Here is a 25074-nt window from a genome sequence, read left to right on the forward strand (position 1 = left end):
TTTCATATATTGTTGAAGGACCATTTTTAGATGTTGCTGTGCTGGCCTTGAACTGAATCGCTTGCATATTCTTCTTGCAGGTGGAGAATGTTATTGCACAGCTTAATAAAACTTTTCCTGCTGATGGTTTACTTCCTATCTATATTGATCCACTCAGTGGAACTGCATCATACTCACCCATAACCTTTGGAGCCATGGGTGACAGGTATTCACAATATTTATGAAGTCCTATTGTGTTTAATTCTGATGGTTTCATTTTTTTTACATAGTCTAGGTCCCCTAAACTATAACCTGAGATTTATTACTTAACTGGGTTTATGTTTAACAAAAAATTTGCTTGCAGCTTTTATGAATACTTACTCAAAGTTTGGATACAGGGGAATAGAACTTCAGCTGTCAAGCATTATAGGTAAGAAGCCTCTGCTGGTTTAATCTATATTTATATTAGGCTGCATTTTGGTCATGCCCCCACTAATTACCTTCCTTTCTTTGTTGATTCAAAGGCCGCGAAAATTCTATTTCCTTGTAAAGATTTCCCATGCAACCAAAATACTAATACTATTGGACAGAAACAGTCTTTTTTTAATTGGATTCAGGGAAAATGAACCTTGTTTTGCATATCTGGCATTCTTTTATTGTATATGGTTTGCAACTTCTAGTCCCTGTATTGGTTTTTCTTGTTTAGACTAAACTGGATATCCATTTTAAAATACTGATATATGCTTATAAAAAAATACATGAGTATTTATTTTCCTTAAATCTCATCCTTATATCAATACTTGTGGACTCTCGGACGCAGAGAAATGTGGGAGAAATCAATGAAAGGACTGTTAAGCTTAATTAGGAGAACTACACCATCATCTTTTGCATATATTTGTGAGAAGCATGGCGATTCTTTGTCAGACAAGGTAAATTATCAGGAACAGTATGAGTGTCAGCACTTAAATAAATTATTATCTGATGTTTAAGTGTTTTACGTGCTTTTTTTTTCTTTATATAATTTATATGCAGATGGATGAATTAGCCTGCTTTGCTCCAGGAATGCTGGCTTTAGGATCATCTGGTTATGGTCCTGTTGACTCTAAAAAATTTCTATCACTTGCAGAAGAGGTATCTTAATTCATCATTACATTTTTCTAGTTCTGAATTGTGATTTATATGGCTTGTATTTGCCAAAACTGAACATTAATTTGGGCATGGTTTATTACTGTTGGGATGAACCATTGGTTTCGAAAAGTTTCCCAAGGTGTAGTTTCTGTCTGTAGGAAATGAATTAGAATGACAAACATAAGATACATTTTTTTTTGGTTTGCAGTTTTATATCCTTGGGTGCAGCTAATAAAACCTTGCCATACACACATTGCTTGGGCTTAGGAGTACTTCTATGTCTCCTTTACTCTTGAGTCTGAGTGCATCAGTGATTTTGTCAGTCTGTTTCCTGAAACTTTCCTATCATTGACCTCTGTTCACTTTTCTCAGCTCTATCCACCATTTTTCCTCTCTTTACCTCCCAATTGTCACTGAAATGGTTGGAGTCTGTTTAGAAGATATTTCAATCACCCTTCCCAACACATAGCCAAGCTGATTGTTAGCCAGTGTACAGAAATTATATTTGTCCAATCGAACTACCACACACCATTTGCTAACTCCATGTCCAGTTAACACATGTATGACTAGGAGTGTAATTGGTTTGGTCCGGCCGGTCCGAATGGCTATTTTTGGACTGGACTGAAACTTTCAGTCCACCCCAAGACCAACTGGTGGGTACCTCTAGATTGGACCAGTCCATTATATATCGGTCCAGTCAGTCCATTCATGTTGGGCTTGTGCAAAATAGGCTGTTTTTTTTTAAAGGCTAAACTTACCAAAATCAAGGTTTTTGTTTATTTCGGCCCGACTACAATACAAGCTCAAAAAAATTCCAGTTTTGAAAATACGTATTTAAAAAAAATATAAATAAATAAAAAAATTCCAGTTTTGAAAATGGTATATAATATATCAACTATTTAAATTTATTTGCCCATTTTGTTTCTTGAAAATATCCTAAAGCAAAATTAGGAAAAAATAGAAATTAACATATTAGGGACTTATTCCTAAGAAAGGTTTTAAAAAGACATTTAAACAATATTTTTTTTAATTAAAAAATGTGCAACATCACCATTTATCCATCAATGAAGGTTGGCAATCATCATAATAAAATTAAAAACAAAGAAATTTAAAAAAATGCAATATCCAAACCAAGATATAGAGTATGTATCATTGTATATAATATTATGATTTATCACATAATATATTAATTAATTTCTAATAGCATATTAATTAATAGTTAATAGTAGATTTAACATTTTATATGGTCAATGGTCATAGGTTAGATGAAGATTACATAATTAAGTTATACAACGATTATATAAAATACTATATAAAAAATTATATATTTAGTTCAGTCTGGCCATCTGGGTTTGGGGAAAAAAAACCTACCCCGCGAAAACTGAAAATTTAAAATTTTTGGCACTGAGACCGACTGGCAAGGTTATCGGTCCGGTCTGAGCCAACCGAAATCGTCTGGTTTGGTCCAGTTTTTCAGTCCAGACCTATAACCTTACACCCCTGTGTGACCTGACATAAATGCCCTTGTTATCAATGCTTACTGGACTTGTAGCTAACAGTAAATGGTATTACCGCCTTGAACACCACCCAGGCCACACAAGACATATTAGAAAGACATGTCCATAACAAGGGGCTTCCAATGAAGGGTGCACATACATACTATTTTTCATAAAGACATGTCAGTTACCATACTAATTATGTAAAAGTATGCATGCTACTTACCTTGTGGCATTAATCCAATATCTCTGGGGCACAACCGATTGCCTATAAAATAAGCATATCTTCACATAAATTACTAATAAAATATGTGTAGTCTAATTAAAAATCCGAGATACTGAATAACCTATATTTTTGTAAAAGTAATATCCTCATAACCCTAAAATATTTTGCTACGCTCGCATGTCTAATTTCTCTTTATCTAATTGTCAAGCATATCATCATAAAATAATAAACCCTAAAACGTCATTTTGCAATATCTATGTTAAATCCTAGTGTTTGGAACCCAATTTTCGATTTCCTGACATCCCATCATACATTTGCCCCTAAAATAGTCTATCCTTACATGGACCCGAAATAACCTTAACCCGCAATGTTCATGATTCCACATTTAACCCATGACCCGTTTATTCTTGCACCACCCATACATACCATAATCGAAGCACATGCCCCTTACTGAGGTTATTCATTAAGTCCAACTTATCAAACTTAATACGTTTAGGTGTAGCATGATCCCATGATAATATTGAGAAGCTGATTGTGGACAGTGTGGAGTGTAGTGATGAGCAGGTACTTCACAACCATGTAGTTGATTTTTATGAGAACTTATGGACAGAGCAGGAGGGTTGCGACCTCCCCTAAATGGGATGGAATTTGACACTATTGGGTCAAATGATTTCTCTCGGTTGGAAAGGGAGCTCGAGGAGTTAGAGGTTTTTGAGGTAGTGAGGAAGATGGCCAGGGATAAAGCTCCAGGACCGGATGGTTTCTCTATGGGCTTTTTTCAAGATTGTTGGGAAGTATTAAAGGAGGTCCTTATGAAAGTTTTCCAGGAGTTTTTCATGGCTGGAAAATTTGATAAAAGTCTAAACACCACTTTTCTCGCACTGATACCCAAGAAGGTGGGGGCTATGGATTTAAAGGAGTTCCAGCCTATCATTCTAGTGGCTGGGTTGTATAAGATAATTTCAAAAGTACTTGCAAACAGATTGAGGGAGGTTATGGGGAAGCTTATTACAAAACCCCAAAATGCCTTCGTAAAAGGCAGACAGATCTTGGATGCGGTGTTAATTACCAATGAATGCCTTGATAGTAGGCTAAAGGACGGAAAGTCAGGGATCATATGTAAACTAGACATAGAAAAGGCTTATGATCATGTTAACTGGGATTTCCTTCTACATTTGCTAAGGAGATGTGGTTTTGGAGAACGGTGGAGGGCGTGGATACACTTGTGTATATCTACGGTAAAGTATTCTGTGTTGATAAATGGAGTTTCAGTTGGTTTTTTTCAGAGTTTTCGTGGATTGCGACAAGGGGACCCATTGTCACCTTTACTGTTCGTGATAGTTATGGAGGCCCTAAGTAGGATGCTCTTGGTTTTGGTTGAAAATGGACTCCTAAAAGGGTTCCCGATTGGTGACCCGGACAGGGGCACTATTATCATTTCTCATCTCCTGTTTGCAGATGATACACTTATAATGTGTGAAGCCGAGCAAAATCAGATGCAAGTGCTAAAGACCTTACACTTCTACTTCGAGGCCATCTCTGGGTTAAAGGTGAATTTGGAAAAATTAGAGTTGGTGCCAATTGGGAAAGTTTCTAATATTCGCCACCTAGCGAGAACAATGGGGTGTAAGATATCTTCATTCCCTATGACTTACTTGGGACTTTCCTTTAGGGATTGCCTCGAGGGCGTTTGGGATTCAATAATCGAAAAAATAGTGCAGAGATTGGCGGGATGGAAGAGGTTGTACTTGTCAAAAGGTGGAAGGATTACATTGATAAAGTGTACACTCTCTAACTTACTTACTTATTTTTTATCTCTTTTCCCAATACCAACAAGTGTGGTGGTTCGTATTGAGAAGTTCCAACTTGATTTCTTATGGGGGGCTTGGGGGAGGAGTTCAAGTTCCACTTGGTTAAGTGGGAGCAGGTGTGTCGTCCTATATTAGGGGGAGGCTTGGGGGTTAGAAACCTAAGGACCTTCAACCGTGTGCTATTAGGCAAATGGCTGTGGAGATTTGCCAAGGAACATTATTCTCTATGGAAATTGGTGGTTGAGAAGAAGTATGGTGGTTTATGGGGGGTGTGGTGTACTAGAGAAGTAAGGGGAGTTTATGGAGTGGGGTTATGGAAACATATAAGAAGAGGATGAGGGGTTTTTAATCGTCATGTAAAGCTTTGTGTCGGCACGGGATCAAGGATCAAATTCTGGAGAGATGTTTGGTGTGCTAGTAGGGCTTTGAAAGACTTGTATCCTCCTTTGTTCCAATTGGCTAGAGATAAGGATGCTTTAGTGGCAGACGTTATGGAGTTACAGGGGGCCAGATTCTTTGGAACATTAATTTTAGTAGGGCTGCACAAGATTGGGAATTAAGTATTTTCACAGACTTCTATAGCCTTATATACTTCATAAGACCAAATAGCCAGCAATAGGATGTTGTGTGGTGGTCTCTAACAGGCAAAGGTAACTTTTCAATTCGATCTTTCTATAAGGCCCTCACCCACGAGCCCACTTCTCTGTGTCCCTGGAGAAAAATCTGGAGAAATAAGGCTCCTCCTAAAGTATCATTCTTTGTTTGGACTGCCTCCCTGGGAAAGATACTTAGCACAGATAGTTTGAGGAAAAGGAGGATCATTATCGCAGACTAGTGTTGCATGTGTAGAAGAGGGGGAGAGTCGGTAGACCATCTCCTTCTACACTGTAATACGGTAAGAGCCCTCTGGAATGAGGTATTCTCGCGACTGGATATGACTTGGGTGATGCCTAAAACTGTGGAGGCGGCACTGGCCAGCTGGTCAAATATAAGGGGCAGAAAACCAATTAAAGCTATTTGGAAGATGATCCCCCTAAGTAATATGTGGTGCGTATGGCAAGAGCGAAATGAAAGGACCTTCGAGGACCATGAAAGATCAGTGGAGGAGCTTAAACTTTTATTTTTTAGAACACTTTGTAACTGGGCTATTGCTGTGGATTTTAATGGCATGGCCATGCATGATTTTCTTGTCTCTAATGTGCCTACCTAGTTAGGGTGTTAGAGTTGTAATACTGGCTTTGCCATTGATCAATAGAATTTGTTTATTTGTCAAAAAAAAATCTACATGTTGCTCGTAAGCACCCACTTCACATATCCTTTTTGTGCTCTAGCTCATGACACACTAAACATGAGCTTAACCGAGAGAGAGAGAGAGAGAGAGAGAGAGAGAGAGAGAGAGAGAGAGAGAGAGAGAGAGAGAGAGAGAGAGAGAGAGAGAGAGATCGCATGGCCATAGAGAGTTTATGTAGAGAGTAATTGAAAGATAGAGATAGAGCTTACGCAGGTGGAGAGAGAGAGAAGGTTCATGGCTGAGAGTTGTCCTGGGTGGTGCATGGTGCTACTCACAGCTTTGGAGCAGGGAGGGCTTTGGATGTGAAACTGGAGGCTGAACAAGGTGGGTGGCTTCCTTCCATGCAGGGCTGTGTATGACACATGCAGTTGAGGGAGCTGCTGCCGTGAGGCTTGTGGAGAGTTGTGTGGCTTGGCCGGCACCCTTTGTGGAGGCTAGATGACTGAGCAAGATGGTTTTAACTAGTGCAGCGTCCATGTGGTTGCAGTGATGTCCAGCATCCCTTGGCAGTGGTTGGACTTGTGGTTTGTTGGCTTCCCAGTTTTACTCTGTTTTGGGTGTTTAGAACAGAGGAGGATCGTTTTTGAGCTGGGGCCGTGGGCTGCGGTTTCCATTTGGCATTGGGTGAAGGTGGCCTTAGTAAGGTGGCTGGTGCAGGAGATGGTAATTTTTTTCTTGGCCGTGGCTTCACAATTGCGTATAGGTGTGCGGCAACATTTTGGCATCATATGGTGGTTTCAGCATATGTGGCTGGAGTTAAACGGACGGTCGCTGAGGTAAGTGGTGCTTCCGTGTATGCCTTCATGCCAACTGCTTCTTCTTCTAGGCCTCACGGCATTGCATATTTCGGACTCTACGCCATGCATGGTGGTCTTTTCTTTGGCTTGGGTTTTGGGTGTCAGTGGTTGTAGGGGGGTGGTTTAGGGCAGTTCACAGGGAGGGTGTTGCGAAAGGGCTTGGTGGAGGAAGACGGAACTGCTTCACCGTGAGGTCTTTCATGGCGGAACTTGGGTGGTGCAAATGTGGTGCTAAACAGATCCTCCTTCAACTGGTCTTGGTGGCAGCAGCAAGTGGATGTTGTTGCTGCAATGGGTTGCTTCACAGTTTGGAAGTGGGGCTGGGAAGTGCTGCAGGGGATGAGAGGAAGGGAACTTCGAGCTGCAGCAACCCTAGTTTCATAATGAGTTTTTTTTACAAGTGATTTGTTTTTCAGTAATTATAGAACAATGAAAGATATGATTCTATTTTACACTCAACTCAAGCTCATGGCCCCGGGATAGAATATCATTAAAAAATTATGTGCTACTAGTTTTCATTCAGCTACCATCAATATATTTCAAGCAAAGAAATAATATTTGCAGTCGTGGTTGTGCAAGCGGCGTGCATTCGCTTTGAAAAAAGTGAATTAATATGGGACCCACATGAAAAAAAAAATTATTTTTATAACTTTTTTTTATTCATTCCGTACAACCGTTTGCATCCCGCTTGCATTTGCCGACTGCATCTAGCATTCCTCATTTGAAGCATCCATCAGCTTTAATGCTACTTTTGACTCCCCCCACCCTCCCACCCAAAAAAAAAAAAAAAAAAAACTAGGACTCTACTCAATATCAATGCAAAGCCCCATTTATTGTCCTTTATTTTATGCACAATATATCTATCTTTATGCAGTGTTGATCAATTTTGCAAACACTTCACATATCTAAAGCTCTGTATAATTCTGTGAGAGAGAGAGAGAGTGGATGCCTTTAATCTAATTGGGTGGAACTAAGGTTGATGGACCCATATGTAAAAAACTTGTTAGTCATTTTTGCTTTCTATTACCTTTGCATTCTTTAATCAGTGGCCAACAATCTAAAGCACTCTACTTTTGGAGATTTGATGACTGTAGATTGGCTCGTGTTTTATAAAGGGTCAAGAGATCAGTTATACTAATTCTATTTTTTATTTTTTGGGGAGGTGAGGGAGAGGGGATGTAGGAGAGGCGGTTGTATGTCCTTGCACTCAGTGATCCCACTTCCTATTGGTCATTTCTTGTACAGCTATAACTCTTTAGGCGGTTGAACTGGATTCTGTTACGTGTTCTTTTGCAGTTGGCTTGGACTTGCTACAATTTCTATCAGTCAACACCAACCAAATTGGCAGGAGAAAATTATTTCTTTCATCCTGGGGGGGTGAGTTAACTTATTCATTTGACATACATTATTCCAATTTTCTAATTTCCTGCAATATTTCCATGTATGTCTCTTTTAGGACATGAGCGTGGGTACATCATGGAACATTTTGAGACCTGAGACAATCGAATCACTCTTTTACCTCTGGCGTTTGACTGGGAACAAGACATACCAAGAGTGGGGTTGGAATATATTTCAAGCATTTGAGAAGAATTCCCGTGTAGAGTCTGGATATGTTGGACTAAAAGATGTAAGAACTCCTAAAATCCATATCTAAACATTTGCATCTGTGCTCAGGTTTTCATATGCATTTATTTGTGATTATCTCTCAAGAAAGCGTAGAAGTATTATATTGGATGTGCTTTTGTTATAAATGTGGATCTTAGTTAACTGAGGATTGCTTGGACTAGTGCATAAAGCATCTTACTGTGCTTCTATATGTTCAAAAAAAATATGGTGCTATCCCATTCTTTAATTGTGATTTTTCTTACCAGCCCACATGAAAGTGAAAAACAATTGAAAACAGATCCAGTGCTTGCAGTCCATGATGGTGGATTAACACTGATATAGACTAGGTTGAATCGTTTAATCATATTGTGTGATGCAAAAGTTGATCAGTGAGTTGGGCAACTTAAACTGTTTAGTTTATTCCTATGTTGATTTTCATTCCTGTCTATTTGGGACTAATGGAGATTACTCAAAGTTTAGTGGATCACATTGGCTAACTCTTATACCACAGTTGAGTGATGCAAGGGCGTGGGAATAGCTGGCCTTCATTCTCACCTTTTTTTGTTTATTCTATCAGAAATAAAAGAGAAATGGTCTTAGGTCTAAAACGAAACCCTGAATTCCCTATTCCCCCTAATCTTTATGCTTAGGTTCTTCATTTCTCTGTGGAATTCCTTATTGGATCAGCTCCGATAATCTGCTGGAAATTCTTTATAACATCCAATATGTTGATTGACTGCATCAGAGTTGGTAACAAACTAAATTTCATTGTGATCCCATCGTTGCTTGTTTTAGATGAGAATGTGGGGGAAGAGGAAAACAGGCCCAACTACTTTTTGTGTGCTGTTCCAGATCTCCAGTGACAGCAGTATGGGCAGCCTGAGAGGAGTTACCTGAAACCCTCTCTCTTTTCTTTTGGTATCCCCAGTCTAGTGCAAATAATTTTTATAAATTTGATTTGAAAAGGAATAAATTAAGAATTTTGGATCATACAAAGGAAAAGACATAAGAAAGTGAGAAAGAAGAGAAGGGCAAGAGAAAAATAAAATGCTTTAATAAGTTGATCAATCTTTCCCCAACTTTTGACATGAGCAAAGAGGGTCAGTGCTCCTCTACCTTTACAAAACCCAAGAGAATAAGTCAAGAAGAGAACCCATAAGCAGTCTTGGTTTCTCTATTGAGCCAAACAATCTGCAGCATCTTTTATCTCTGGTCTTGGATCACCTACTAACTACTGTGCTACGACAAGGACTGGAACTGCCTCTGCATTAGGACCTGGAACCATACGAAAGAAGGGGGGGGGGGGGGAGTATAGGTGTCGATCACGTGGTTGGGGTGCATTCGAGGTATTGATCTAGAGCTACTGCCTATGCGACTGGGCCATCCGGGTAAAAAAGTTATGGATCTACTGTGTATGAGAGGCAGCCACGACCCCTTTTGTGTGCCAGAAGGTCACCTTGAGGGTGATAAGAAAACTGGTCTGAAAGATGTAACTCCATTCCATGGATGATTGTTTTTTCTTGATTGTAGGAGATATTAGTGAGAGCTCTTGATTTAAGTATGAGTCCCTGGGATTAGTCAGGACTTTGTTCTTGGTCTCCATGTGCCAATCAAAATGAAAAAAAAGTATGAGCGATGTGAAGGCTGAGGTTACTGAATTTTTCAGTGATATGCTTGCTGAAGGTAACTTTTCAGTTTTGTAAAACAACAAACTTGCCTTCCAAGAGCTTTACAATGATCAGAGCTTTCTAAATATAACTTTGTAGACATAAAGTTTAATAGTTAACAAAAGATATTGGGGTTATTGCATTCCCCATGTCATAATAACAAAAGATGACATGGCATATATACACAGTTAATTAAAAAACTACCACTAGTACGAAATGGAGGTTATGAGTAACCTCTGGGGTAGGATTCCAAATATGGCTCCTTCATGCCTGCATCTAAAAGTTTATAAAACGCCACATCTTTGCAGATGGAACTGTGAGTCCATAGCTCAATAATGAATAAAGACTGATCCAATTGTCATGGTGTGAAACTTTTAGATGATCTTTTTTTAGAGATACAAATATCGGAAAGCTTTAACACAATACTTACAAATATGTATGAATGTTTATACATATATATATATATGTATATTTATATGTATAAGTAAGCTTTAGTCTCTATTAAGTAAGATGTGCCACATCATACTTAGTGGAATGAACGTGGGATGATAGTATAGTGTAAAGAATTTTCCATGTGGGATAGAAGGGCAATGGAAAAAGTGGAAGAGTACATGGGGGAATTTACCGTGGCTTGTTTGTTTAAGAATGTGGAGGATGGATTTTTTTTGGGGCTTTGAGGGTGTCTATGGTTCTTATGCAGATAATATGACAAGACTTTTATGGGATGAACTGGCAAGATTGTGTTTATCTATGGGATATTCCATGGTGCATTGGTGGAGATTTTAATTTCACTCGTTTCTCGAGTGAAAGATTAGGAGATTCTCATCTCAACTCTGCCATGGTGGGATTTTTTGCTTCATTTCTGAACAAGACCTATTGGACCTTCCTCATGCAGGGGGCACCTTCATGTGGTATAGTAATCGAGAGCGCCCCACTTGATCGAGAATAGATAGATTCCTTGGATCCCCTGAATTGGAAGCTCATTATTCAGAATTGATTCAGAAACAACTTCCTAGACTGTGCTCAGATCATTCCCCATTCTCCTTGATTGTGGGGGCATCACTGGAGATCAAAGTTACATTAAATTTGATAATATGGAGCTGAAATCTAAGAGCTATCTTGATAGAGTTATGGTGATGGTCCTCTTACTCATACAATGGGTCCCCAAATTACATCCTGGCATGTAAACTCGAGGTTTTCAAAGAAAGATTTGAAGGCTTGGAAAGAAAAGGTGTTTGGTAATGTGGAATCCCAAAAAACTGCTCTTTTGAAGGAACTTCAAGGCTTGGAGGGTTTGCAGTAGATGGGTTTTCTCTCTGAAGTTGAGAGACTGTCAAACCCAGGTGATTGCGAATCTATGGTTGAGAGGGAGATGAGTGTGCCATGTTAATTCACCAAGCACATTGTTAAGTATTATGAGCATTTATTGCCTGAACAGTTTTCATAGAGACTGAAGCTTGATGGACTTGCATTGATTCTCTTGCTCAAGAAGAAGTGAAAAGGAGCTTGAAAGCTTTTTGAGGGAACAGATCTGGAAAGTGGTAAAGAGCATGGCAGGTGACGAAGCCTCAGCCCCCCGGTAGGTTCACTATGGCCTTCTTTTAATCTTGTTGGGAGGTGATAAGGATGATAGGGGCCGGGGGCCTTTCATGAGTTCTATGAATATGAACTTATAAAAAAAAAGAGTCCTATGAATATGAACGGTTCAAAAAATGCCTCAATGCAACTTTCATTACTCTCGTTCGTAATGAATCTGGTGTGGTGGAGGTAAAAGACTTTCGCCTTATCAGTCTTGTTAGTGGATGTACAAAATACTTTTGAAAGTCTTTGCAAGTAGTTTGTGTGATGATGGAGAAGATTATTTCTAAGCCCAAAGTGTCTTTCTTAAAGGTAGAAAAATTCTTGATCCAGTTCTTATTGCTAATGAATGCTTGGATAGTACGTTAAAGAGGGGGAGATGCAGGACTGCTATGCAAGCTAGACGTGGCTAAGGCAAATGATAAAGTGAATTGGAAGTTCTTGCTTTACAAACTAGAAATGGTGGTTTTGGATCAAGCATTGCCTATCTTCTGTCCACTTCTCTATTTTGGCCAATTGCACACTAGTGGGTTTCTTTAAAAAATCTCAGGGCTTGAGGCAAGGTGACCCACTATCCCCACTACACTTTGTTTTGGTAATGAAAGCTTTTAGCAAGATGATATCAGATATTGTGAAGGGTGGATTACTTTCTGGATTCTCAGTGGGGGGAGCAAACACTGACACAGTCAACATATCCCATCTTTCTGTAGATGACACTCTCATTTTTTGTGGTGCTAATCAAGATCACATCCGAGCATTAAGGGCTCTGCTTCTATTCTTTGATACTGTGTCTGGGGTGCGAGTAAACTTGTGAAAGTTAGAAATGGAGGTGGGAAATGTTTCTAATGTGGAAAACTTAGCTAACATTTTGGGGTGCAGAGTATCCTCCTTGGGATGTGGTAATTGAAAAGATGGAGCAAAGGCTGGCTAGTTGGAAGAGAATGTATTTGTCTAAAGGCAGTAGGGTGACTAGGGTGACTTTGATCAAGAGTACTTTCTCCAACTTGCCGACATACTTGTCTTTATTTCCACTTCCCGCTAAGGCAGCATAACGGATAGAAAAGTTACAACAAGGTTTTTTATGGGGTGGGATGAATGATGAATTCAAATCCACCTTGTAAAGTGGTTGGCAGTATGTAATTCAATTCCTGAAGGAGGGTTGGGAGTCCGGAACCCTTGGGCTTTTAATCAGGCTCTATTGGAAAAATGGTTGTGGAGATATTAGTTAGAAGGGGAAGCTCTATGGAGGACTGCCATTGATTCAAGGTTTGGTGGTGTTAGGGGTGGTTGGTGCTTGAATGAGGTAAGTGGACCATATGAGGTGGAGCTTTGGAAACCCATAAGTAGTGGATGGGATCATTTCTCTAGACATACTCGGTTTAAGGTGGGAGATTGGTCTAAATCAAGTTTTGGCACGACCTATGGTGAGGAGATGGAACACTCAAGGAAGCTTAGCCAGGAATCTTTGGAATAGCCAGGTCACAAGAAGCATTAATCTCAGATCTTCGAGACCAAGCCAATGGCTTCCCTGAATGGAACGTCACTTTCTTACAAGCCGCACGAGATTGGGAAGTTGAAGTATTTTCTGATTTTTACCATCTTGTCTATTCCATCAGACCAGAGGTATATAAGCTGGTTTGGAGTCCCTCAAAGAAGGAAAGTTCACGATCAGTTCTTTCTATAAATCTCCATTTCCATCGTAGAGCATTTGGAGGACTAAGGCACCCCTTAAGCAGCCTTCTTCGTATGAACAGCTTCATTAGGGAAAATCCTCACCATAGATAATCCAAGGAAACGCTGGATTATAATAATGGATTGGTGTTGTATATGTTAATCGAGCAGGGAGACAGTAGATCATTTACTCCTCCATTGTAAGGTTGCCATGACCATATGGAATGACTTTTTGCTAGAGTGATTTACCTGCAAATTGGAGAAGCTATTGCGGTAATCCACAAATTGCAGCAATTTGGAGGATGGTTCCCATTTGTCTTTGGTGGTGTCTTTGGAGGAAGAGGAATGATAGAAGTTTTGAAGATCAAGAACAGTCAGTGGCCGAGATTAGAAGTCTTTTTTAACACTTTACTATATTGGTCGGTTGCAATAGATTTCAATGGGCTGAACACCCATGAATTCCTTGTATCTCTTGGTAATCATGCTTGGTTGTTACTTTTGTATATGTCCCATGTACTTGGATTATGCCTATTATCATCAGTAAAATTCTTATTTACTGAAAAAAAATCATACTGGCCAAATGGCATGGTGCCTTTCTTTTCTTTGTACTCCATTTTCTGGCCACAGTTCGCTGCCATTTTTTATTTCTCATACTCAACATTGCCTAAATAAAGTTTACCGCTACGATGTTATAAAAGATGAACAATTTGAGAGAGTTATGGTTGTTGGATCACTTTTTGTTATAGGAATACTACCCACTTTCGACTCCTTTTTTAACAGGTTGTTTGGTAATAGTTTTATCGGTTTCAAAGTTTTAGTTTGTAAAATTCGTAGTAGAATTAGTTCTTAATTTTATCATTTTGTTCAAAATTACTCAATACATGTTTCCATAAACGACTAAAATGCGACAATTGTATGGTTTACAGAAAATGCATATAAATTAGATGCAATTCAATTTGAGCTAGCTTTTATCTGGGATTGGTTTAGAACTAATTTTTATGCATAGACATTACAAATTAAACTGGTACCAGGAGAAGTTGATCTCTTACTTTATAACTCTGTTGCTGTTTGCGTTCCTCAGGTTAATTCTGGTGTCAAGGACAATAAGATGCAAACCTTCTTTCTCGCAGAGACTCTCAAATATCTCTATCTTCTTTTCTCACCCCCATCAGTCATCTCATTAGATGAATGGGTTTTCAACACAGAAGCTCACCCTCTGAAAATTGTGACCCGACATGAAGGGCAAAGTTTTGGAAAATCAGATGAGAAACCTAAACCGACTGTTAGATTACGTGGCAGGAAAGAAGGTCGGTCTGGCTGATTGGTAGGATTCACAACTAAAGGGTTCGTGTATTTCCTGAAATCAGATGTCAGATGTTTCTTTTAGTATAAATAAGGCAGCTCGACTTTAGTAAGATTTACAGGTTCCCTTTTACAATGGAGTTGTAACATAGGAAATAGGTCGTTGTCTACACTTAGTTTTATATATGTATTTGTTACCTAAGGGGTTTTGTTTTTGCCCATTAAGCCTTTTTGATGGATAACCATTTGAATTTTGTAATTTTGAGAAGAATCATTTTGTAGCATTGCCTGATGGGCAAGATTAATTTAAGAAAATGATGAAGCTAAGAGTTCTTATCTATTTCTCTAGATTCATTGTCTTGTTACACAAGCCATAATATTCAGTTCTTTGAAAGTTATTTTTGGTTCCCTTTGTCAAATATTAACTAGAGTTCTTTCCTTATTTTTTCTCGTTAATATTTGACAGATTGTAACTTCCATGTATGGGGCAGGCGCATAATGATTTATTTTCACGTATAGAATTGCTTTTTATAGATTATATATGTTAGTTTTCTTAGTTTTGGTCTCAATGCCCTTTCTCTCGGACTTCTTTCATTTATATAGAAAATATATTTACATAGGATGCTCACATAGGAAGGTATGTATGCCAACTATTTACAGCAGTCGGTACCTAATTTTACCTAATTTACAACCGCGTCTTCTAGCCTAATGTTACTAAACTAACCCTATAAAATCCGCTCCGTAATTCTCTCATAACACCCCCCTCAAATTGATGTTTGTTGATCTACCAGCATCAATTTGTCAACTAAGAACTGATGTTGGTGCTGAGAAAGGGCTTTCATAAATATGTCTGCAATTTGACATTTAGTGGAGATGTGAGGAAGAGTAATCACATGTTTGTCAAATGATTCATAGATGGAATGACAATTGACTTCAATATGTTTCGTACGTTCATGGAATATGGAATTAGCAGCAATTTGAATAGAACTGATATTATCAACATGAAGATGAGTGAAATGCAATTGAGGAAAACCAAGTTCTCCTAATAACCAACGAAACCAAGTGATCTATGAGCATGTTGAAGACATAGCACGATATTTTGAATCAGTAGAGGACTTGGAAATTCTGTTTTGCTTCTTACTCTTCCAAGAAATGAGTGCATTGCCTAAGAACATGCATCAGCCATTAACAGAGCGACGAGTATCCGTACATCCGACCCAATCAGCATCACTATATCCTACTAACTGTAAAGAGGAGTCTTTAAGAAAGAACAACCCGCGTGTAAGGTGTCCTTCAGATATCGGATAATACGGTAGACATCCACTAAATGAAGATGTCGTGGAGTTTGCATAAATTGACTAACTTGCTGCACAACAAAAGAAATGTCAGGATGAATAATTGTTAAGTAGTTCAAACTCCCAACAAGCTGTCGATATAAGGATGGATCTGATAAGATCTCGCATTCCTCCAGACAAAACTTAAGATTGACTTCCAGGGAAGTAAGAACAGAGTCACCAGATTGGAGACTAGCTAGTGAAATCACTTCCTGTGTATTTGTGCTGGTGTAACAACGTACCAGTCGGAGTAAGCTGCACCTCAAGACCAAGAAAGTATTGCAGAGGATTAAGATCTTTCATGTGAAAAGAGGCATGGAGATGTTGTTGTAATTGCTCAATTAACTCATTATCAGAGCCATTAATCACAATGTCATCAACATATACCAAACATAATACAATTCCTGCATGTCTTGCGTAGAAAGAAAGAGGAATTAAATTGACTCTGAGTAAAATGAAAAGAAAGCAAGGTAGAACGAAATTTATCAAACCATGTACGTGGAGCTTGTTTCAATCCCTACAAGGATCAGCGTAGCAGACAAACCTCTAAGGAAGGTGTAGCAAACATGCCAGGAGATGGAGACATGTAGATTTCTTCCTTCAAGTCCCCATGTAGAAAATAATTATTCGCATCTATCTGCCGAAGAGACCATCGCTGCGATGCAACAAGTGCCAAAATAGTTCGCACAGTAGTCATTTTGGCAACAGGTGCAAAGGTCTCTTCGTAATCAATACCATACTCTGTCTAGTGACCCATCAGACCGAAGCTTGACTGAGTACACCCACTTACAACCAATAGGTTTGACACAAGATGGACAAGTCACAAGATCCCAAGTATTATTTTCTTGAAGAGCCTAGATTTCTTCTTACATGGCTTGTTTCCAACATGCTTGGGTGGCTGCCTGGGTATATGAGTGAGGAACAAAAATAGTGTCAAGAGTGACAGTAAGCAAAGTATGAGGAAAACCATACCTATCCGGTGGATGTGTGTATCCTAGGTGGAGCGCTGGGGTATAGGAGCCGCAAAATCAGATGACAAACCAGTATCTAGAAGGGGCATTGTAGTAGGGGAATGACGTCGATGGTATACCAAACCTGGTTTAAATCACTTAATAGAAGAAGACACATCATCAAAAGTAGGAAGAAGAGTGATAATAGGATCCGAAATAACCTGAAACTAAAAGAAATATTGATTCTCGAAGAAAATCACATTTCATGAGATTCGAAATTTGTTTGCATAAGCATCATAACAAACAAATCCTTTCTGTGTAGGACTATATCCCATAAAGGCACACGTGACAAATTGTGCAGCAAGTTTGTGATGCTCAACAGGTGGTAGATGAGCAAAACAAACACACCCAAAAGTATGAATGGATTGATATTCAGGAGATATGTCAAATAAGCGAAAATAGAATGAATCAAAATCTAGAGTGGTAGTAAGCAAACGATTAATCAAATAGACAGTAGTAGATAGAGCTTCTATCCAGAACTTAGAAAGTACTGAAGAATCAATCAACAAAGTACAAATAACATCTAAAAGATGATGATTCTTACGCTCAGCGATTCTATTTTGTTGAGGAGTATAAGGACAAGAATGTTGGGAAATGATACCCTTTTTTTGAAGAAAAGTTTGGAAAGAATAAGACATGTACTCCCCTCCTGAGTCAAAGCGTAAAGTTTTGATACATATACTGAACTGTGTTTCAACAAGCACAATAAATTTTTGAAAGATAGAAAATACATTAGCTTTAGAACAGAGAAAATATATCCAGATGAATCGACTATAATCATTGATAAACGTCACAATATAACGATACTGACTATGAGAAATAACACGATTCACACCCCAAACGTCAGTATGCACAATTTCAAAAAATTGAGAAGCACAACTACCATGCACGGGAAAAGATAAATTTTTACTTTTACCAATAAAACAAGTGACACAATCAAAAGATACAAGAGAAGAAAAACATAAGTCTTTATTGTCCAAAAAATCATGTCTCATAAGATGAGTTAATACAACAGAATTACGATGACCTAATTTCTTATGCCAGATTTCATGAGTATTGGCAGTAGCCATACAAGCAAGAGAAACATCAGTAGCAATAGAAAACTGTAAGGGAAATAAACGCCTGATTTTAGGCCCCTTCGCGATCACCATCCTAGACACCTGATCCTGCACAAGATAACCACCACGAGAAAAGTAAACATCACAATTATTATCTACCAATTTTCTAACAGAAATTAAATTGGTAGATAATCCAGGAGAGACAAAAACATCTCGAAATGAAGAGCCCAAATTACCAACAGTAGTAATAGAAAGAGTACTGTCATCAGCGATCTAAATATTTTGCGTACCTCTATACTTACGAACACCATGGAAACTCGTCATATTACCAGTCATATGGTTAGAAGTGCCAAAATCAACAATCCAAGAAGTTGAGTTAGTGCTTGTACCTTGCATGCCTAAGGCCGTAAAAGCAGACACAATCATCTGTTGGACCATTGCTAGTGTGAGAACAGATGAATCAGAGCTTACAGTAGAAGGCACAGAAGAAGAAGTAGAGGACTGAACATCAACCTGAAAAGCTTGGGATTGGCGGTTCTAAGGCCGTATTCGATAGTCTTTGATGATATGACCCTCTTTCTTGCAGTAATTACAAACTTTCTTAGAACAATTGCGAGCAATATGACCAAATTCTTTGCAATTGAAACATTGCAACTTGTTCCTCTCTCTCCCTTGTGCTGCATAGGCGACATTCACAGTCTCGAAAAAGATCTTCTCAAAAGTCATACTCATATGAGTGGATAGCCATTATTCTTCATGCAACAAATCTCCCAAACAAATGTTCAAAGAAGAAACTGGATCACGTTTCAATAAACCAACTTGAACATGCTTAAATTTGGGTCAAAGTTTCATTAAAAACTTATCACGTTGACTCTCAACATGAACTGCTTGAAGAGCCGTGAGGACCATAGTAGGAACCTTAGCATGAGCAATCGCAGAATATTCGCTCCAAAGGTTAATAAAATCAGAATAAAATTGTGCGATAGGTAAATTGCCTTAACTATAATTACTAGGTTTCAACTCTAATTGGAACTTTCGAGCACTATGATCTTGGTGATAAATACGGTGGAGATAATCCCACATAGCCTTAGCCGTAGTAAAACAGTGAAGATTGGTCACAAGGTGAGACTCAATGGTCCCCAATAGCCAAGAGATTACCTTGGCATCCTTGATCTCCCATTGAGAAAATTTTTTTTCATCAGTGGGAATCTTAGCAGAATTATCAATATGATTTGATAATTCTTGTCATTTCAAAAACATCTTAAACTGAAAATTCACGTAGAAAAATTCTTTCCAGTAAAGCGAACAATAGTATTTTTAATAGACATGATGGAAAAAAAAGGACACTAAAAAAAAAATATGAGCCCAAGCAACAAATCCAATTAAATAAACCAAGGCAAAGAGAACAATCGGATGGCCCAATTTTAAATAGCAAGACTAAGCCCAACTAACGCCAAAATTAACAGCTCACAACAAACTGATGGCCCACGGCGTTATGAAATAAATGAGGAGCGTTGATACCCACTCAACCAGCATAGAGAGCCCAGATATTAAAATCTCACGACCAGAAAGAAAAACACCCAGAAATGTTAAAGGAGAACCTATCCAGCACTTGCAAAAGTACTAGCAACACCAACAGCAATCACCGACTGCAACACGGCCACCCAAAGATGTCCCCAACGGTCACAAAAGATATTAACAGCTTATAGCCACTCATAGAAGATGCCATAGTTACTTAATCACCACAGAGAAAGTCAAACACCACCACAAAGGAGATTGACTACCACAAAATAGTGAGCTCACAAAGTGGGTCACCACAGAAAGAGCCGACACACCCAAAGCAAGATGACACTTGCCGAAGCAGGGAAAGAAAAAATTCTTTTCGTCGCACATGAAGGATTTAATATTTCAGAGATGAATATCAGGTTAGGGGCTCTGATACCAGGTTAGTTTTCTTAGTTTTGGTGCCAATGCCCTTTCTCTTTAATTTCTTTCATTTATATAGAAAATATATTTACATAGGATGCTCACATAGGAAGGTACATATGTCAACTATTTACAGCAGTTGGTACCGCAATCGGTACCTAATTATACCTAATTTACAATCGCATCTTTTAGCCTAATGGTACAAAACTAATCCCATAAAATCCTCTTCGTAATTCTCTCGTAACAATATATAATATACAGAATTCTCAAGGCCGATTGATGCGGCCATTCACACAGTGTTTCACTTATTTTAACATGGTATCCAGAGGCACGTGATTTTTTTTTTCCGCTTCATCTTCTCGGTTTCACTTTCTCATCATGTTCTGAGCTGTTTTTCTTGCCCGTGTTTTTTATTTCTCTTCTCGGTTTAGTCTGTCGGCATCCTTTGGGTGTTCTCAGTGCATCCAACATCCGAGCTTCTGGTGTCGACACTTTCTGGGTTGTTTTCTCGGTCTTTGTTTTCTGGGTTGGTGCAGTCGGCACTTTCTATTCTTCATGTGATCACTTTTGGCAGCCTCTTTTCACGTTTCGGCATCTCGAAATTTATGGGCTGGGCATCTCGGCACTTATTCCTTCTTAGCATCTCAGACTCTCGACGCCACTTGCTTCTGCGAATTTTTTTATTGGTCTAGTATTTTTGGCACTTTTCTGTGGTAACTCTTTGTTGGCAATTTTTTCTTTGGCATCATCTTGGCAATTTTTTTTTTTTTTTATTCTCCGTGTTTCTCGGCAGATTTTATTTTTTTGTTGCTTTGCTTTGTGTCAAAATTTCTTTATTTGAGATGGACTCAGCACCTACGTGTGTCAAGTTTGCGGGCACAAATTATTCTACTAGGCCATTTTAGCTTGAACTTTTCCTCAAGGGAAAAGATCTTTGGGTTCATATTGATGGTACAGATGTCGCCCAAACATCCACTCCTGAGAAGCCCAAGACTTCTCCTTCGTGGGCTGTTCTTGACGCTCAGATTATGTCTTGACTTATTGGTTCGGTGGAGCCACATATTGTGACCAACTTGCGGGCTCATCGCTCCGCTCAATCCATGTGGAATTACTTGAAGAATGTTTATCATCAAGCTAATGATGCTCGTCGCTTTCAATTAGAACATGCGATTGCTATGTTTCAACATGGTGGTCTTTACATCCAAGACCAACTCGGCATTCCCAACTCTTTGGCATGAATATACTGATTTGGTTACAGCGGATGTTCCTGCTGCCACTCTTTGACCATTCAGCTTCTTCATGAGACTAGCCGGCGTGATCGGTTTCTTATGAAACTACGCCTGGAATATGAATCTGTTCGCTCTTCTCTATTGAACAGATCTCTTGTTCCCTCTTTTGATATTTTTTTTGGTGAGTTACTTTGCAAAGAGCAACGTTTTAGTACTCAAGCTATTTTGGAGCAATCTCATGGTAGTTCCAGGACAACGACTTTGGCTTATGCTGCCTAGGGACGAGGACCACCTATGAATACTAAAAACTTGCAGTGCTTCTACTGCAAGGAATATGGGCATATTGCTACCAATTGTCTTAAGAAATATTGTTCTTATTGCAAGAAGAAAGGTCACATTATCAAAGAATATCGTATCCGACCCAGAATCATCAAGCCCAAGCATTTCAGACTTCTGTTATTGCTCCTCCCGCAATGACTTCTGCAGCACATGGCTCTTCTTCAGGTGCTTTCTCTATTTCGGCACCTCATGCCAAGAATTACTGCACACTAGAGATGGTGCAACATATGCTCATCTTGGCATTATCAGCAATGGGGTTCCAAGGTAACAATTCGACTAAACTTTGGTATGTGGACTTGAGGGCCTCTAATCACATGACGAACAATCCCACAACTCTGTGTCATGTTTGGCCTTATGCTGGTCAATCTACCATTCAGACTGCCAATGGCAGTTCATTGCCAATAACTGTTTTCGGAAATGCCTCTTCTCAGTTCACTGATGTGTTTCTTGCTTTTCAATTTTCCACGAATCTTATTTCTGTTGGTCAATTAGTTGATAATAATTGTACTGTTAATTTTTAGTGATGATTGTATTGTGCAGGACCAGGTAACGGCAAATCTGATCACAAAGGGACCTAAAGTGGGGTGTTTGTTTCCACTATTTTTGCATGTTCTAGCACTTTCTTCAGTTTCTTTTATTCAGTCTTTTGCTTGTAATAATGTTCCAACTCTTAGTATGGTGTGGTATCATCGTTTAGGCCATCCCAATACTCAGATCTTATCTTACTATTGAACTTTGGTTTTCTTGGTAATAAAGAACGTCTTTCTTTATCTTTTGAGTGTGATTCTTGCAAACTTGGTAAAAGAAAAACACTTCCCTTTCCTTTGCATGCTAATCGAGCTTCTCATTGTTTTGATCTTATTCATAGTGATGTTTGGGGACCCTCCCCATTTAGTTCACATGAAAAATTTAAATATTATGTGACTTTCATTGATAATCATAGCATATTTACTTGGGTCTATTTTCTTCACTCTAAATCTGAGGTTTTTTTGTACTTTCACTAAGTTTTTAGCATATGTTGATAATTAATTTTCTGCTTCTATTAAGACATTTTGCACAGATTCTAGTGGTGAATATTTGTCTACTGAGTTTCAGGCATTCTTGGCTTCCAAAGATATTATTCATCAACGTTCATGTCCTACTACTCCACAATAGAATGGAGTAGCCGAACTTAAAAATCGTCATCTCCTAGATGTGGTACGTACTCTTTTGTTAGAATCATTTGTTCCATCCATGTTCTCGGTTGAAACTCTAAAAACTGCTACTCACTTGATTAATCGTTTACCTTCTCAAGTCTTGCATATGAAGTCTCCTTACTTCTGCTTGTTTACTAAACAACCTAATTATGAAAATCTTTGTGCCTTTGTTTGTGTTTGTTTTGTTCATTTACCTCCTCATCAGCAATATAAATTATCAGCTCAATCTGTTAGATGTGCATTCTTGGGTTATAATGTGTGTCAAAAGGAATTTGTTTGCTATGATCCTATATTACATCGTACACGCATTTCTAAAAATATTATTTTCTTTGAAAGTCAACATTTCTTTCCTGTGTCCTCTGTGCCCTCCTCTTCTATTATGGTCCTTCCCTCCTTTGAGTAGCAATTCTCAGATCTTCACCAAGTCAACTCTTGCTTCAAACCAGGTATTGTGTATACAAGACACTCCTGCCCACCATCTATTCCAGTGGCTCACCCTATATCTAGTCCTACCATGCTCCTGAATCAGTCAGTTATCGTACCTCCAGCACCTTTGGTACGTCACTCTCCTCAAGTGTCGGTACCCCTAGATAGGTATGGGTTTACTTCTTCCAGTTCTGCCAATTTTATGTCCGCTCTTACTGCTGCATTGTCCAATTTTGATATTCCCACATCCTACTCACAAGCTGCCAAGCATGACTGTTGGCGACAAGCTATGTAGGAAGAAATTTCCACTCTAGAGGAAAATCACACCTGGGACATTGAGCTATGTCCTCCAACAATTGATCCTCTAGGTTGCAAATGGGTTTATTCGGTCAATGTTCGATCTGATGACAATTTGGATCATTACAAAGCTTGGCTGGTTGCCATTGGGAATAATCAGGAATATGGTGTTAATTATGAAGAAACCTTTGCTCTTGTGGCTAAAATGACTATTGTTCATACGATTCTTGCTCTTGCTGCTTCCAATGATTGGCTACTACATCAGATGGATGTCAATAATGCTTTTCTTCACGGGGATCTTAAAGAGTGTATTTATATGAAGCCCACCCCCCCCGGCAGGGGTTGCTTTCTTCTTTGACTTTACATGTGTGTAAGTTTCGTCGCTCTTTTATGGTCTCAAACAAGCTCCAAGGGCCTGGTTTGATAAATTTTAAACCACTTTATTACAATTCTCATTCAAGTAGAGCAAGTATGATACTTCCTTGTTTCTTCAAAAATCAAACTTAGGTATTTTTGTTCTTTTGGTTTATGTTGATGATATTGTGATTACTGGTTCCGATTTTATTTTTCTTGGTCAGCTCAAGACTCATCTCTCTGAGTCATTTCATATGAAATACCTTGCGTCTCTAATATACTTTCTCGGTCTTGAGGTGCATCGTAGTCCATCTGGTATTTCTCTCAACCAACATAAGTATGCTAGTAATCTGGTGGCTATAGATGGCCTGTAGGAGGCCACCTCTGTTGATACTCCCATGGAATTGAATGTCAAGCTTCGTAAATAAGAGGGTGACTTACTTGCTGATCCCAGTTTATACCGGAAGTTAGTGGGTAGCTTTGTCTATCTCACCATCACTAGACCTAACATTTCCTTTGCAATACAGCAAGTCAGTCAGTTTCTTCAGACTCCTCCTCATCATCTTCATTTGGCAACTGTCCGTAGGATTATACGCTATGTTTAGGGTACGTCTACCCCTGGCTTATTCTTTCCGTCGGGCACTTCTCCTCATCTTACTGCTTATAGTGATGTTGATTGGGCTGGTTGTGTGGATACACGTCATTCCATCACTGGTTGGTGTGTGTTCTTAGGTGATGCATTGATCTCCTAAAAGAGTAAAAAACAAGACAGAGTCTTTAAGTCCTATACCGAATCTGAGTATTGAGCGATGTCTCTTGCTTGTTCCAAAATTATTTGGCTTCGAGGTTTGCTTGCTGAGCTATATTTTTTTGCAACTGATCCTACACCTCTACATGTTGATAATACGAGTACTATTCAGATCACGACCAATCCTCTTATCATGAGCACACGAAGCATATTGAAGTCGACAGTCACTCCATCCGTGAAGCATTTGAAGCTTGTGTTATCACTCTTCCACATGTTTCTACTGAACTACAAATTGTTGATATCTTCACCAAATCTCTTACTTGCCATCGACATTGCTTCTTAAGTAGCAAATTGATACTTGTTGATCAACCTACATCAATTTGAGAGGGGCTGTCAATTGATAGCAACGCTGCCCATTATTCTTTCCTTATTTCATCATTCTTTCCTTATTTTCTCTAGTTAATATTTGACAGATTATAACTTCCATGTATAGGGCTTGAATTAGGCGCACAATGATTGATTTCCATGTATATAATTGCTTTATACAGATTATATATAATATACAAAATTCTCAAGGCCGATTGATGCGACCATTCACACAGTGTT

The 25074-nt window shown here is 38.8% G+C and overlaps 1 protein-coding gene across 1 annotated transcript in view; it reads left to right on the forward strand.

Annotated features, from left to right (window-relative positions):
* LOC122312951 (mannosyl-oligosaccharide 1,2-alpha-mannosidase MNS1) overlaps positions 1 to 14891 on the forward strand; it is a 30768-nt gene extending 15877 nt beyond the window's left edge. Inside the window, exons 8-14 of the mRNA XM_043127629.1 lie at positions 81 to 205; positions 344 to 409; positions 800 to 908; positions 1012 to 1110; positions 8025 to 8105; positions 8185 to 8355; positions 14331 to 14891. Of these exons, the coding sequence (XP_042983563.1) occupies positions 81 to 205; positions 344 to 409; positions 800 to 908; positions 1012 to 1110; positions 8025 to 8105; positions 8185 to 8355; positions 14331 to 14570 (891 nt within the window). The 3' untranslated portion in view covers positions 14571 to 14891. The remainder of the gene's footprint in view (positions 1 to 80; positions 206 to 343; positions 410 to 799; positions 909 to 1011; positions 1111 to 8024; positions 8106 to 8184; positions 8356 to 14330) is intronic.
* The last annotated feature ends 10183 nt before the right edge of the window (positions 14892 to 25074 follow it).

This window comes from Carya illinoinensis, chromosome 1 (genome assembly GCF_018687715.1).
Source record: "Carya illinoinensis cultivar Pawnee chromosome 1, C.illinoinensisPawnee_v1, whole genome shotgun sequence".
NCBI classification, from domain to species: Eukaryota; Viridiplantae; Streptophyta; class Magnoliopsida; order Fagales; family Juglandaceae; genus Carya; species Carya illinoinensis.